General features: G+C 40.8%; 1 protein-coding gene across 1 annotated transcript in view; it reads left to right on the forward strand.

Annotated features, from left to right (window-relative positions):
- Positions 1-15,568, forward strand: part of LOC122813387 (adseverin-like) — a 308,408-nt gene that overhangs the window by 277,499 nt on the left and 15,341 nt on the right. The window contains exons 15-16 of the mRNA XM_044085682.1: positions 2,969-3,046; positions 3,134-3,194. Of these exons, the coding sequence (XP_043941617.1) occupies positions 2,969-3,046; positions 3,134-3,194 (139 nt within the window). The remainder of the gene's footprint in view (positions 1-2,968; positions 3,047-3,133; positions 3,195-15,568) is intronic.

Below are 15,568 nucleotides of genomic sequence, written 5' to 3' on the forward strand. Positions count from 1 at the left end.
ATAAAGTACTGACCTTCAAAAAAAACAAAATTATACTTCAAGACTAATTCCATTAAACCAACTAAAACAGAAACATAATTATTGCTGAACCTTTTAGTATCAAACAAAAATTCCTCAAACCACTCTAGGCCCAATGAGTGTGGAATGACGCTGAATAAATTAGTAACATAAATCATCAAAAACAAAGTGTTAGCATCAAAGGGTAAACAATTCAATTTGTTCAAAAAGTGCTAAGAATCAATACACACATGGTGTTCATTTCTGAGCACTGTCTTCAAAATTCCATCTGTATACTTCCCTATAAAAAAATGTGTGTAATCCAGCCACGCTAACAATTGGCCTCATCGGGGGATTGTGCAAATTCTTGTGAATTTTAGGGATACCGAAAATGTTTAGTACCCTGGGGTGGTCGACACTAAGAAAATTAAAAAAATTCCCCATCAATTTGTCCCTGATCCATCATATCTTTTAAAGCCAAATCTGTCTTATAATAGGCAATGCGCACAAAATTGAGGGAAACTTCTTCATAAATGTCCCTATCCCATAACAACACATTCATCCGATTATTATAATGCTGCCATCTGCAGCAATTGTCCAAGTTTTTACATTGGCAAGACTAAAAGGAGTTTTAAGGAGAGGATCTATGAACATGTATGGATATGAGGATATGTAATTCTAACAGTGCATTATTTAACCACATTTCACAGTTTCCTGGACATGGTTTTAAATTTTTGATAATTGAAAAAGTTTCTCAGGACCTGCGGGGTGGCCCTTGGGAAGACCTTTTAAATTTTAGAGAGGTTTGGTGGCAAGTAAAACTTAATGCCACTAATTGTCCTGGCTTAAATGATAATATAAGTTTGAGTAGTTATTTGAGAATATGTTCATGGATGGGAACATAATCAATTGTGAGTCATTTTAAAATGTGAGTTTTATATATTTTTTACATTTTTTTTGTGTTCATATTAAAGATAGGTATATTTGTATTTATGGAGTTGTATAGATTTATGGGCCCTATATTAGTGGGTAAATATTTTAAGTACATGTGTTTTTAAATAAGAATGAGTTGTTAACATCACATGACTTTTTGAATGTATATAAAATTAGCATTCAGGTTGTACATGTATTCTGAAGAAGTCAGCCAATAGTTACTGACGAAAGTGCTCAATAAAGGATTTTTGCTGTGGATTTGGAGTCTGGACTGGTTCCTCACTTTATAGTTGAGGATAGAATGAAAATTGACAACATCAGATAAAGAAGTTATGTACTTATTGTAACATTCCATCTGTGTTGTCCATTTTAATTCTTCCTCACCTTCCTGCCCACAACCCACATCCTTTTTTATTTACAAACTTCTGGATGAATGAGCTGTTAGAGGAACACCATTATCCTTTATACTGAGCTCTAGATATATTTTTTCTCCTATACTGAGCACATGCAATTTTACATATCCTGTATTTATGCATGTTAAACATTTCTTTCTGGTAAAAATCAGCAAACAATAGCTGAAGTAGCTTAGGGATGGTGCATTACGGGTAACGGAGGAGCTTGAGAGGTTTTTGGTTATCACGAGCTTTAGTAACGTCTGAGTCGGCTCCAAGAATTGGATCCAAATCCATTAGTTGAGGAAGAAGGAAAATGGACAACACAGATGGAAAGCTATGATAAGTACGACTTCTTTTTTCTCCATAATGGCCTGCAGCATATTAGCAAAGGCACCCCATTTTGTGCATGTATATACATTCACACAGTAGGAGGTAGTTCCCTACCTACCCCCTAGTCTTCATCCAGGCACACATATTCATACAGCCTCATCCATGCCCTTACAGACACGCACATACATGTTCACCATCGTACACATTATAACACTCCCACCCTGCATGTCTTCCCTGAACTTACCCGAACTGTGGTTACCCCCATTTGCATGAATAGGTGATCTCCATGATTTTACAGCAGTTACTTTTTCCTCCCCAAAGTAAAATTTTATTTACCCAAGCAATTCTTTAAATTGGTTGGCCAATCAAATTGGGCACTGCAGACATTTTATCATTAAACACTCCCCCAGACTTCTATTAGCATGTGGCTTTGTCTGTAAGACTACCCTCCAAGCTGAGGCCCGCACAAGTGGAAAACCTCAGAGGTAGACTGATCACTGAATTTCAAAAGTCACATGAGATGCAAAAGCCGTTTGAGCCAAGGCTGCTACATTGAGATAATTCTTTCTGAATCCTGCGATTAAGTGGATGATCCAACTTGTGTTCTGAAATATTCAGCTTAACAGAAAGCTTCTGTCTGATATTATTAACCCCAAAGGTGATACTGCACTAGTATGTTTATGATAGTATATATCAGGAGGGGGCAGGGTAGATTATAGGGGAATACAGGTGTCTCAGCTTTCAAGGTTGTTATGATTATTAGGCTGGGCATAAAGTTACTAATCTGTCAAAGCAGTATCCTGAATGGAAGCTGATTTAGGAGACATTTCTATACATTGTATGCAAAGAGGTGCCTCAGATGACTGCACAGCTTGGGTTTATACAATCCCCTCTCTATGGAAGGAACACCTGTGGGGATTAAGCTCATTTCCATCACCTCTTCTGGATGCATTGTGACTAACGTTATAAGTGAGCAGTCAGTCTCTAGTGTTAAACAATATATGTAGCTTGGTGATCCTGTTAAAAACACCCATTGCACAGCAGAGCTTACTTTAACAATCTAAGTAGTAGAAAGAAAGAGGATAAAGGAGCACAGTCACTTAAGTTTTAATGTATGCTCTTTTCTGGTACTAAGCCAGTGCTTCTAAGTGTATCATACCATCAGTTTAATACATTAGGCAGGCCTTACTGCATTCTGTACATTCCACTAGAAACATAATCTTAGTACAAGATATGTAACCATAAAAAGTACCTTAGACTTATATCTATTGACTCTTTTTCATTTAAGTATTCCTAAAATATTTTTTACCTAGATTGAGGAAGTTCCAGGAGACTTCAGCCAAGCAGATCTAGCCACTGATGACGTCATGCTACTAGATGCTGGGAATCAGGTGTGCCTTACTGCCTTTTATTTTCTTCCTTTAAGGATTTGTTTGTGTTATTGATCATGTTAATTGACGTGATCATTTCTATTTCAGATAATGCTGTGGATAGGCAATGAGGCAAATGATGTTGAGAAGAAGGAGTCACCTTTAGCAGGTAAAACTTCTGACGCACGTGTTTTTTACTTATATTTTATTATATAAATTAATGAGATAGTCTAGGTCATTACAAAAGTTAACATTTTCCATGCTGCATGTTAACCTGTTTGCTATGTAAAAATCATGGCTTTTCATGTGACAACATCATGCTTTAGGGGTTACGTTTGCAGTCTACATATGTACAGTATTCTTTTGTAACAAAATACAGAAACTTAGCAGTCTGTAATAAAGTGATAGTAACCATATTCAAATCCATACTATTTTTTTTGGATTTAATTAGTAGTTTATTATGCTTTCATTTGTTAACACAAATCACCACTGGACTGGCACATATCTTAAAAGCAAACTCTAGGTTTTAGGTAATTCTTTTACTTGAAGGCCAGTCTATAAAATATGTAATTTATTTGTAACACATTTGCAGATATAATACCTTTTTGTATGTAAGTCATTTAAGTAAGAAATTACACTGATCTATGGACATTTTTCAACTATGTTCAATACCACAATGGGAAGGGTGCATGTACAGACAATTTAGTGCAATTAATGAGGCAACATGGTTTCATTTTAGTGCATAGTAATTTTTTTAAGATAGAACACTATCTTGATTTGAATAACGTAGAAAAATGCACATATTGTTATATTTACCAAAATGTCTTGCTGTATTAGAAAACTGAAAACACATAGTAGGCAATTGTTTAAGATAAAGTTACCACCCATTTGGTTATAAACTATTTTTATTAAGTTCATTGAGGATGCATCATTACTGTGAAGGTGAGTTAACTTGCAAACTGCTTGAGTGCATTTTAAATCAAGGCAAGCAAAACCAAATGTAAGTTTTTTGCAGTGTGTATGTGTGTGTGTGTGTGGGCACTGTGGTGGGACTTCATCACCTTGCAGGTAGAGAGTGTATCTAGATTCCTTGTAAACTAAATATGCTAACTCTGGGGTCAGACCATCTTAGAGTACAGGGAAGACTTGGTTTTACCGGAAGACTATATAATCCCTTTACACCCAAGTAGTGTGTCCTTGGAGTTAATATATTAGATTTGTGAGGTTTAGGTATAAATAGCCCACATCAGGAATGCAGGAGTGCCCTTGCAAAAAGAAATCCGCTTTTACTTTTTATTGAACTTCAATCTAAATTATAATTCTTATTTGCATACAGCTTCCATATCAAACTTTATATGTTTTTCTTTTATGCTTTCTTTCCTAGGTCTTTGATTTTATGTTATGTGCTACACATTCCCTGTATCTAGGATTCTGACACATAGATTACTTTATCACTTGTTGCATATGACCTAGGCAAAGTTGCACATATAAGCTTGTTTCAGTTCTTTAAAGTAGCTCTTGGCATGAATGTGTACTTAACCATTAACTTACAGTGACTGATCTTTTACAATTACTTGGAATTTACTGTTTGGAAAGTTTACCTTTCACATCAGTTTAGCTTCCTTAACTTGCAGTATAGTTTGCACTCTGTGATATTTGCTGTCACAGTTCTGTATTTAATTTCAAAGTATTGCACATCGTCATAAACTGCCAATTTTTTATAATCACTTTTCTGGTAATAACTTGTTATATACCAGGAAGACCTCAGAATGTAGTAATCTCTTGAGAAATGTGGCTTTTGTTCAAGTACTGTTATTCAGATAGTTGGCCACCTTGCAGCTGGCATACTCCCACATGTAACTGTAATGCATGGTATTGTCTAAACAGTTGTTATCTTAGTGGCTGTAACAAACACAGTAAATAATAGTGGGTGAGGCAATCAGGGGTCTGACTAGGATTTTCATATCTGTGCTCACAGCTCTCAGGCTGCTACCCTTTCACCAAGCCCTATGCTATCACCATGCTGCTTTCCACCCATACCCTCACATACCACTGTCACCAAGCCACATCCTATCACATGCTGCTTTCCACCCATACTCTCACATACCTGTCACCAAGCCACACACTTATCATCACGCTGCTATCCACACATACCCTCACATACCACTGTCACCAAGCCACATGCTGTGACATGCTGCTTTCCACCCATACCCTCACATACCACTGTCACCAAGCCACACACTACCACCATGCTGCTTTCCACCCATACCCTCACATACCACTGTCATCAAGCCACATGCTATCACCATGCTGCTTTCCACCCATACCCTCACATACCGCTGTCACCAAGCCACACGCTATCACCATGCTGCTTTCCACTCATACCCTCACATACCTGTCACCAAGCCATACACTATCACCATGCTGCTTTCCACCCATGCCCTCACATACCTGTCAGCAAGCCACACGCTACCACATGCTGTTTTCCACCCATTTCCTCACATACCACTGTTACCAAGCCCCATGCTATCACCATGCTGCTTTCCACCCATGTCCTCACATACCACTGTCACCAAGTCACACACTATCACCATGCTGCTTTCCACCCATACCCTCACATACCTGCCACTAAGCCACTCACTGTCACCATGCTGCTTTCCACCCATACCCTCACATGCCACTGTCACAAAGCCTCAACCATTTCTCAGCACTAGTCTACCCCACTGTATGTGGGGGAAACAATAATGGCATAACTAGAAAAGCACATAAAGTAGTTTCTGATGTACAGAGCACCAGCTTTTACCCAAGGGAACAGCATCCACATAGCAGCTCATAAGTATACGCCAATGCAGTGAGTGACAGCCCCCACAAAGCTAAGAATCACATGACTTGCTTTTTAGCAGTATTACTGCAGTGGGACAATCTACTGTGTATCACACCACAGTGCAGCACTTCAAGTACATCAGAGTAAAGGCAGCCAAACACAGGGAGTTCTCCCCAGAGCACAAAAAAGTACAGATGTCTTGTGAGGTACATTCAGAAAGGGGCGTTGTACTCTATAATGGGTCTAATGAGTGCTGAGTAGAGGTAAACAATTACCTCTTTTTTCCTGGATGAGAACCCTTTTGTGATGAGGTGTGCCACATAGAAGGATTTCCTGACTACTGTGGCGATGTGATTATCAAAAGAGAGACTACTGTCCACCTGGGTAGCAAGGTCTCTTATCACACATTTTGGCGTTAAGTAGACTGCTGTTTATGTGGTAGTTCATGGGTACAGAGTTTTTACCAAAGGGGATGACAATGCACTTTTTGGCATTGAGCTTGAGGCCATGCCTCTGACAGCAGGCATCTGTCTCAGTGGGGCCCTTCTGTAGGATGTCCACATCATTTGGGGACTCGACTATGGCTCCTAGTTTCAGTCAACTGCGAACTTCATTATCCAGTGGCCTTCTGTGTTAGCCTGTACTTCAGAGAAGTACATACAAAACAGGAGAGGTCCCAGGACTGAACCCTGTGGTACTCCACTTGTCACTGGTTTGAAGTCAGATTTGGAGTCTGCAACTTTTACAGTGTGGGTTCTGTCAGTGAGCCAGTTGGCAATCCATCTTGTGATGTAGGGATTTATACCTAGTTTAGTGAGTTTAGCTATAATTCCAGAATGGGGGATGGTGTCGAAAGCCTTGGCGAGGTCAAGATAGGCTGTGTGAACCACCTTACCCTCATCTATGGCTTTGGGAACTGCCTCAAAGAAGTCGGGATCAGGTTCAGAAGGCATGATCTGCCTTTCACAAACCCAAACTTGGTGAGGTCCAGAGTTTGGAGGTTACCAATGTCTTTGTTTATAAGTTCCATGATAATACGTTCCATGGCCTTGCAGACCAGGCTCGTCAGGCTAATGGGGCAATAGTTCCCCGGATCAGTGGTGGCTCCCCCTTTGTGGTGGGATAACTGTTGCTGTGCACCATTCAGTGGCACAAAGCCTGACATGAGACTGTGATTGAACATGGTGCTTAGGTGGGGAGCCAGTTTGTTCTGAAGTTCATGTAAAACACAGCCTGGGATGTTGTCCAGTCCCATGGATGCTGTGATGTTCTTCATGTTTCACTGTTGCAGTCATTACATTTGGGTAATCTGCTGGCAGGTTGCCCTCAGTCGGCCTGAATTCCAAAGTCTTGGGTCCTGCGTCGGTTGCTGTCTCTTCTTCCATGATGTCATCAGGGGTACAAAAAATGCAGCCAATGCCATTTTCTTTAGTCTTTCTTGTGGTGCAGTGCCCGAAGCAGAAGCATTTTGCAAGTGCCGGTCGGCCGACTACTGAAATATTCGAGTTTGAGTTTCAGAACTGAAGTCTTCACTAAAGCTAAGTACCCCGTTGGTGAAACTTTTTTCTTGCTTTTTACCGATGTCAGAAAAAGTTAATAATTGTATTACTTGTGGGAAGCAAATACCTCATAAGGATTTCCATTTATACTGTATTCCTTGCCTAGGCCCTGATCACAACGTGGCTGTCTGTCGGTTTTGTGCTAGATTTAACCAACGCACTATTAAGCGTCGGTATATTTTTGCATCAGAGTATTTTGGAAACAGATTTAACTGCCCAGAAATGTCATCAGATAGCAACCCGACTACCGGAGTACATAAAAAATGCAAAGAAAAGGACAGAGAAAGGCAGTCGAGATCCAAAACCGATGACTAAGCTTCTCCTAAGCCAGTCACCGGTTCGCCGGTACTCAGTGAGGTGCTTTCGCAGCCCCTGATACCTGCTACCTTCGAGTCGCAGGCCTCTACCGACACCCATGTGGAGTCCGGCATGCCACAAGATACTCAAGGTATTGGACCGACAGATGTATCTTCCACGGATGGGTCCAGAGCCGCTGAGCAGGCATCGGCTTCTGAGGGTGTATTCAGATGTCAACATTTGTATATCAAACCGACGACAGCTGCAAAACCAAAGACAAAAGCAACTTCTAAAAGTAAAAAACTGATGCATGAGCCATGTGCACGGGCCTCTATGCCTAAAAAACAGATGATCAAAATGGCTGAAGACCTTATTACCTTAATCAGGGGTACCCATCCCCCCTCCAGATAAGAGGCCTAGGCAAGACACTGATTATGAATCTTCAGATCAGGTTTCTATTTCTTCTGATCAGGAATTATCTATACCTCCCTTTGAGGATTCTGATGCTGAGGAGTCTATTCCATCCGCATCTCCTCCTGAGGATTATTCGTTTGGAGAAACCTTGCATACTTTGAGGGAGCATTTTCACTGGGAGAGTCAAGACTTCTCAGAATCAAAAAAGAGGCTCAGGGATTTCCTTCTTCTCCCTCAGCACAGGCCTTTAGCCATTTCCCCTGTCTTAGACATTGTGGATGATGTGTTTTCGGAATCAAGCTTGACCCCTGACTCCTTACCTCCGGCTCCCAGTAAGCCTGACAGATATTACAGGGTCCCTGACTCACATAAATTTTTATTTAGAAACCCTGCTGCTGATCCTGAAACTATTTCACAGGGTCCTAAGGGAGTTAAGGCCTCAACAGCAAAAAATCCTACCCCTTCTGATCGAGATTCAAGAGCACTGGACAGATGGGGAAAAAAGGTTTATACATCTGCAACCTTGGCAATCAGGGCCTTAAACTGTCAATTTCTTATGTTTAAGTCCCAACAACATGTTATGGGATTGCTGAAACAGAAAATGATGTTGATTTCAGAATGTGCAGAAAATAAAGAATTGCAGGAATTATTGCATGCAGCTGAACAAGTTGGAAAGCATACTTTGTAATGTGGTTTTGATTCCTTAGAGGCCTCCTGCAGGGCCGCAGTTACTGGATCTGTGATTAGGAGGCATGCCTGGTTAAAGGAACAACATTTGCCTGATCATGTTAAAGCTAAATTGCTAGATGCACCTTTACAGCATGATTCTCTGTTTGGTATTAAGGCAGAAGAGGTTTTAAAGAAAATGGAAGACAAAGCTAATTCTATGCAAACTGTTAAAGACTTCTTACAAGTGCAGCCACCAAGATTCAGTAGACACTGGCTTACAAAAAATTGGTCCTTTCCTGTGTCAGACAGAGCTTAAAGGGGCAAATCCAGACGCCCTAAGGGTTCCAGATACCAGGCGCAAGATTCATACAGGTCAAAGCAATGGGGCCTTCCACCTCCAAATCTGGAGGAGATAAAGCACAAACCTACAGAAAGTAATCCCAATGACTTCCCTCTGCCTACACCAAGCACTTCTGTATTGGCAGCACCCATAGGGGGAAAATTAGCACTTTTTGCTCAAAATTGGCAATTAATAACCCAGGACAAGTGAGTACTAAACATCGTATCACATGAATACAGATTCCATTTCCACACTCTGCCAATGGCAAATGGTTGGCCAGATCTGCCAAAAAATCAATGGGCAGAGACACAGAAACAGGTCACCTCCCTCATGGACATGGGAGCCATTCACACAGTACCAGAATAGGAAAAAGGACAAAGTTTTTACTCAAGACTGTTCCTGTTACCCAGAAAGGACAAGGCCTGCTGGCCAATACTGGATTTATCAATTCTGAACACATACCTGTACATTCCAAAATTCAAAATGCTGACTTTGCAGCAGCTTCTGCCCATGCTGGGCAAGAATGCTTGGCTGGTGATTTTAGACCTAAAAGAGGCATACCTGCATGTCCCAATAAGACAATCGTGCAGAAGATACCTCAGATTCAAGGCTGGCTTAATGCATTACCAATTCTCTGCACTGCCCTTTGGCTTATCTACTGGGCCCAGGGTCTTTACAAAGTGCATGGCACCAGTAATTGCATTTTGCAGACAAAAAAGTATACAAATATACCCTTACTTAGACAACTGTCTCATTCAAGCAGAGAACAAGGAAAGCAGTATCTTAGAGGAGCCAAAAATTTAAGGCCTCCTGGAAGATCACCACTACCTGCATGGGACCTCAATTATGTGTTGGAAAAGCTCACCTTGCTTCCATTCGAACCAGCTGCTACCGATGTTATAAAGTTCTTATTATGGAAAACAGCTCTGCTACTAGCAATTACTTCAGCAAGAAGGGTTTCAGAGCTACAGGCCCTCATGGTTGTAGAGCCTTTTATTATATTTTACCCAGACAGGGTATCTCTGAGGACAAATCCTACTTTTATGCTTAAGGTGGTTTCCAGTGTGGCTCTTAACCAAACAATTCATCTGCCGTCCTTTTATCCAAATCTGCAGAACAAAGGGGAGAGAATTCTGCATTCCTTGGACATACAGAGACAGCTAAGATTCTACTTAAGCAGGACTAAAGCTCTAAGAAAAACTGAGCAATTACTAGTGACATATGCTGCAGGATTAGAAGGCAAGGCTATATCAAACCAGACAATTTCAAAGTGGATAAGCCACTGCATCCGTTTCTGCTACTTACACCATGGTAAACCTGTGCCCAAGGGCATTAGGTCTCATTCCACCAGAGCTGCAGCTACTTCAGCAGCCTTTCTAATGGGAGTACCAACCAAAGACATTCTAGAGGCTGCTACTTGGAGTTCTGTTCACACCTTTACAAAGCATTATCATTTGCCTCTCTACTCTAAATCTAGGGCAGGCTTTGCCACTGCAGTTCTGCAGGGCCTTATAGCCGCTCCTAATGCTGTTTAGCTCCAGCCTCCCAACCATAGTTTTGGGATTCTACCCAAATGTAATGACTGCAACAGTGAAACACGAAGAACATAGTACAGTTGTGTACACTTACCATAAATGTAGATGTTCGAGTGTATTCACTGTTGCAGTCCAGGTTACCCTCCCGCCATCCCCCTGTCATTCTGGAGTTTATCTTTCTTTCACTATTTTCTACAACCTATGTGGTGTATTTGCTTGTAGATGAAGGTAAAGTTTATATTGATGCATGTATATATATATATATATATATATATATATATATATATATATATATATATATTTATTTTTTATATATTTTTTTTTTGCTACCTTTTTGGGGGCACCTGTCATCGGGGGCAAGAAAAACTAAAGAAAATGGCGTCGGCTGCATGTTTTATACCCCTGACGACCTGACGTCATGGAAGAGGAGACAGCAACTGATGCAGGACCCAAGACTTTGGAATTCAGGCCGACTAAGGGCAACCTGCCAGCAGATTACCCAAATGTAATGACTGCAACAGTGAATACACTCGAACATCTACATTTATGGTAAGTGTACACAACAGTACTTTCTTAACATGGAAAACAGCTCTGCTACTGGCAATTACTTCAGCAAGAAGAGTTTCAGAGCTACAGGCCCTCATGGCTGTAGAGCCTTTTATTATATTTTACCCAGATAGGGTGTCTCTGAGGACAAATCCTACTTTTATGCCTAAGGTGGTTTCCAGTGTGGCTCTTAACCAAACAATTCATCTGACAACCTTTTATCCAAATCCGCAGAACAAGGGGGAGAGAATTCTGCACTCCTTGGATGTACACAGACAGCTAAGATTCTACTTGAGCAGGACTAAAGCTTTAAGAAAAACCGAGCAATTACTAGTTATATATGCTGCAGGATCAGAAGGCAAGGCTATTTCAAAGCAGACAATTTCAAAGTGGATAAGCCACTGCATCCGTTTCTGCTATTTACACCATGGTAAACCTGTGCCCAAGGGCATTAGGTCTCATTCCACCAGAGCTGCAGCTACTTCAGCAGCCTTTCTCAGGGGAGTACCAACCAAAGACATTCTACAGGCTGCTACTTGGAGTTCTGTTCACACCTTTACAAAGCATTATCATTTGCCTCTCTACTATAAATCCAGGGCAGGCTTTGCCACTGCATTTCTGCAGGGCCTTATAGCCGCTCCTAATGCTGTTTAGCTCCAGCTTCCCAACCATAGCTTTGGGATTCTACCCAAATGTAATGACAGCAACAGTGAAACACGAAGAACATAGTACAGTTGTGTACACTTACCATAAATGTAGATGTTCGAGTGTATTCACTGTTGCAGTCTAGATTACCCTCCCGCCATCCCCCTGTCATTCTGGAGTTATCTTTCCTTCTCTATCTTCTACAACCTATGTGGTGTATTTGCTTGTAGATGAAGGTAAAGTTTATATTGATGCATATATATATATTTATATATATTTTTGCTACCTTTTTGGGGGCACCTGACATCGGGGGCAAGAAAAACTAAAGAAAATGTAATTTTATACCCCTGACAACCTGACGTCATGGAAGAGGAGACAGCAACCAATGCAGGACCCAAGACTTTGGAATTCAGGCCGACTGAGGGCAACCTGCCAGCAGATTACCCAAATGTAATGACTGCAACAGTAAATACACTCAAACATCTACATTTATGGTAAGTGTACACAACTGTACTTTTTTGGTTTTAGAGAGTGCAGCTTTTACCTGCATATATGTGATTACAGGGACTCTGCATTATTCCTGTATAGATATGGACTCTTTAGGTGATGAGAGGGGGGTAAAGTTAGCACTGAACCTGTCTGCCAGGATGTTGGCAATATCAGTTGGTTCTGTAATTTTTGTGCTGTTGTGCTGTAACTCAGAGCAGATCTGAGTGTTGCCATTGAGATTCTTGACATAGCTATAGAATGCTTTGTGGTTGCCCTTAGAATCAGTGGTGATTTTGTTTTCCTAGCTAGCTTTGGAGGATCTTATAAGGGATTTCAGCTTCTTAATGAGGCTGACCAGGGAGCTCCTCCACTCATGGGATTTTACTCTCTTTTGCAACAGTTTCTTCCTTCTGTTGTAGAGTTTGTTTATTGCAGGGGACCACCAGATTGGCTTCCTTTTTTTGGAGGATAGCATCTTGGTTCTGTTTGGGATAGCACGATCCATGCATGCATGTTAGTGCTTATAGAGTGCATTTGTGTAGGATTCAGCAGTTGTGACTGTATTGTCCATCTGCATGGGTGTCATGAAGTCTGCCACTTCTGTCTTAAGAAGCATGAAGTTGGCTTTGGAGAAATTTTTTACCGTGGTTTCCTTAATGGTGGGTGGGGGCAGGATGCAGATAACTAGGGTGATTAGTCTATGGTCGGATCTGACCAATGAGGAGTTGACTTCGGGTGTGGAACACTGGTCACTCATGTTGGTAATGACTAGGTCTATTGTTGCTCCTGTTGGGGGTGTGGATAAGTTGATCCAGGACATTGGAATTTATGAATTCCAGAAAGCATTGAGTGAAGGATTTGGTACATGAGTAGTTTTCCCAGTTAATGGTGGGGTAGTTGAAATCGCCCATTATTAGGGTGTTTGGTTGAACCCTAATATTTTCCAGTATATCAAGAAAAGAGGAGTGGGAATCCTCGGGCATGGTGAGGGATCTGTAGCAAGCAACAATTTGGATTGCAGTTTTGCCCAGAGTTAGTTGCACTTGGATAACCTCGGATGCATTATGCTGAGCAACTAGCCTGGAGGTGTGGATATCCTTAATGGATATGGACTCACCTCCGCCTTTGGTGTTCTGTTCCAGGTTAGATGGCCAAAAAGTGTGGCATGTGTATAGGAGGAGGAGGAGTAGTGTAAGTACCTCAGAAAGGCAAATGCTGCAAAGCTGTGTGTGTGTGTGTGTGTGTGTGTGTGTGTGTGTGTGTGTGTGTGTGTGTGTGTGTGTGTGTGTATGATTTTATCCTATTTCATAAAAATCTGAATAAATATTTTAGTGCTTTTTGAATTCTCATTTAACTTCCCACCAGAGTTTAGGAATCACTGCACACACATTCTGTGGTCCTGAAGCAATACTTCAAATTACCCAGCTAACTCCTACATATGGCATGCTGTTCTAAATGCTGATGCAGCTGGGCAAAGAAATTAACCATGTAATACAAATAGGCTTTCAGCATTACCCATAGTTCTGCTTTGTCTCTGTAAAATAATAGTCATGACCTCTTGACTAGTCATAACATAGCTGATAAAATCACTGAGTCGAGCACTCATTAATGACCCTTGGCTATTTGCTTTTGTCCTAACTTAAGTATCCAGGGCTTGGTGTCAGCAGTACGTAATATTTCCATATTGGACCTTCAGCTGTCATGTATACAAAGACTTTCTGTCTGTCACTTTCTTGTTTCATTTTACTTTTGTTGGGTTTAATAACATTGGCTGCTCCTAAATCTAAAATGCTGACACCTTTCACATGTTTAAAATTAAACAAGATAAGTAAAAATATTGGTCTGATAAAAATCACGGTGGTGGTGCTGCGGTAGCATTGTCACCTCACAGTAAGATGCTGTCAGGTTTGATTCTCAGCTAGAGCGTCTTCTGTGTGGAGACATGCCTGAATGGGCGTATCTTCGTTGAAGATTGTACGTCAGGGCTGGCAACTCGGCACGTATCTACTGCCAATCATTAGCGGATCGGAGTTCTGCTGTGGCGACCCCTAACTGGGAAAAGCCGAAAGACACAACATTAGATAATTATTCAATGGAATTGTTCATGAGTCTGTTTAATGAAAATATGAAACAGAGCTTTTCGTACCTTAGACTTAATTTCATCTTCTTTTCTTATTTATTTTTTTAAACCAACAAAAATCACTTTAAAGATTGCTAAAAGGTAATATTAACTGCAACGGTTAAATATGTGAACTAAGAGTGAATCCCGTAGGCAGTTAGCAGACCACACACACAGGTGCTGTCTGACAGAGGAGAAAATTACAGAGGGTGGTCTTGGGCTAGGTGGACCTATTTGGCCCAGTAGGTTCCCACTCTTTTAGCGAGGCCCTGCACTAGGCTATGACAGGGTCGTTATGCTTTATGCAACTTACAAGATTTAACTGAAAGGCATTACAGTAAGGTAGAAGAAATGTTTCCTCTTGTTTGCTTCTGCAGTTGCAAAGAGTCATGTTAATGGAGTGGACTACTTTTCCCATCATGCATTTCACTAGTGGCTAGTCTAGTATTATTAATACTGCAGTATCACATCATTAGCTGCTGCTCATCATCTCAGAGTTGCTGCTGTTGATTGCTCAGTAGGATTCTCATTCCAAAATTGAAGCTGGATTAACTATCTGGCTTTATATATCATTGTAGTTTCTGCTACAAAAGATAATAAGATGGGTTTAATTAGGGTTTAATGGGATGTACGATTAATTGTTAATGAATGTCATTTTTTAAAAAAAAACTGAGGCATAGTCAGCCTCAGTATGAAAACAAACAGTAGTAAGCATAAAAAAGATGACAATAGATACGGTGATATGAGAGAATTTCTGATCATCAAGACTTGTGATAGAATGTTATCAGCAGTTCAATTGTATGGTAGAGACATGCTTCATTTGCAGTTAGGAAAATTAGCCCAGAGGGGTGAAGCATGAGGTGTGTGTATTCAGTAGAGGGAGGCAAAGGTGGACAGAAAAATTATTCTACTTGGCTAAAAGAGGAAAAACATTAGCAGAAGCAGTCTTAAGTCCTAAAGGAGCTTCAGTGATGCCTCATCAGATGCATACAAAATGGGGGAGGACATGAGAAAACATAGAGACAGAAAATGGTTAGACTGGTTTGGGAGAAGTGTATTGTAGAAAGCTGAACAAACTGTGTGGGTTTTATATATTCTTCTTACAT

The sequence above is a fragment of the Protopterus annectens genome, chromosome 10.part0, assembly GCF_019279795.1.
Source record: "Protopterus annectens isolate FY-2018-M chromosome 10.part0, PAN1.0, whole genome shotgun sequence".
Taxonomy (NCBI): Eukaryota; Metazoa; Chordata; order Ceratodontiformes; family Protopteridae; genus Protopterus; species Protopterus annectens.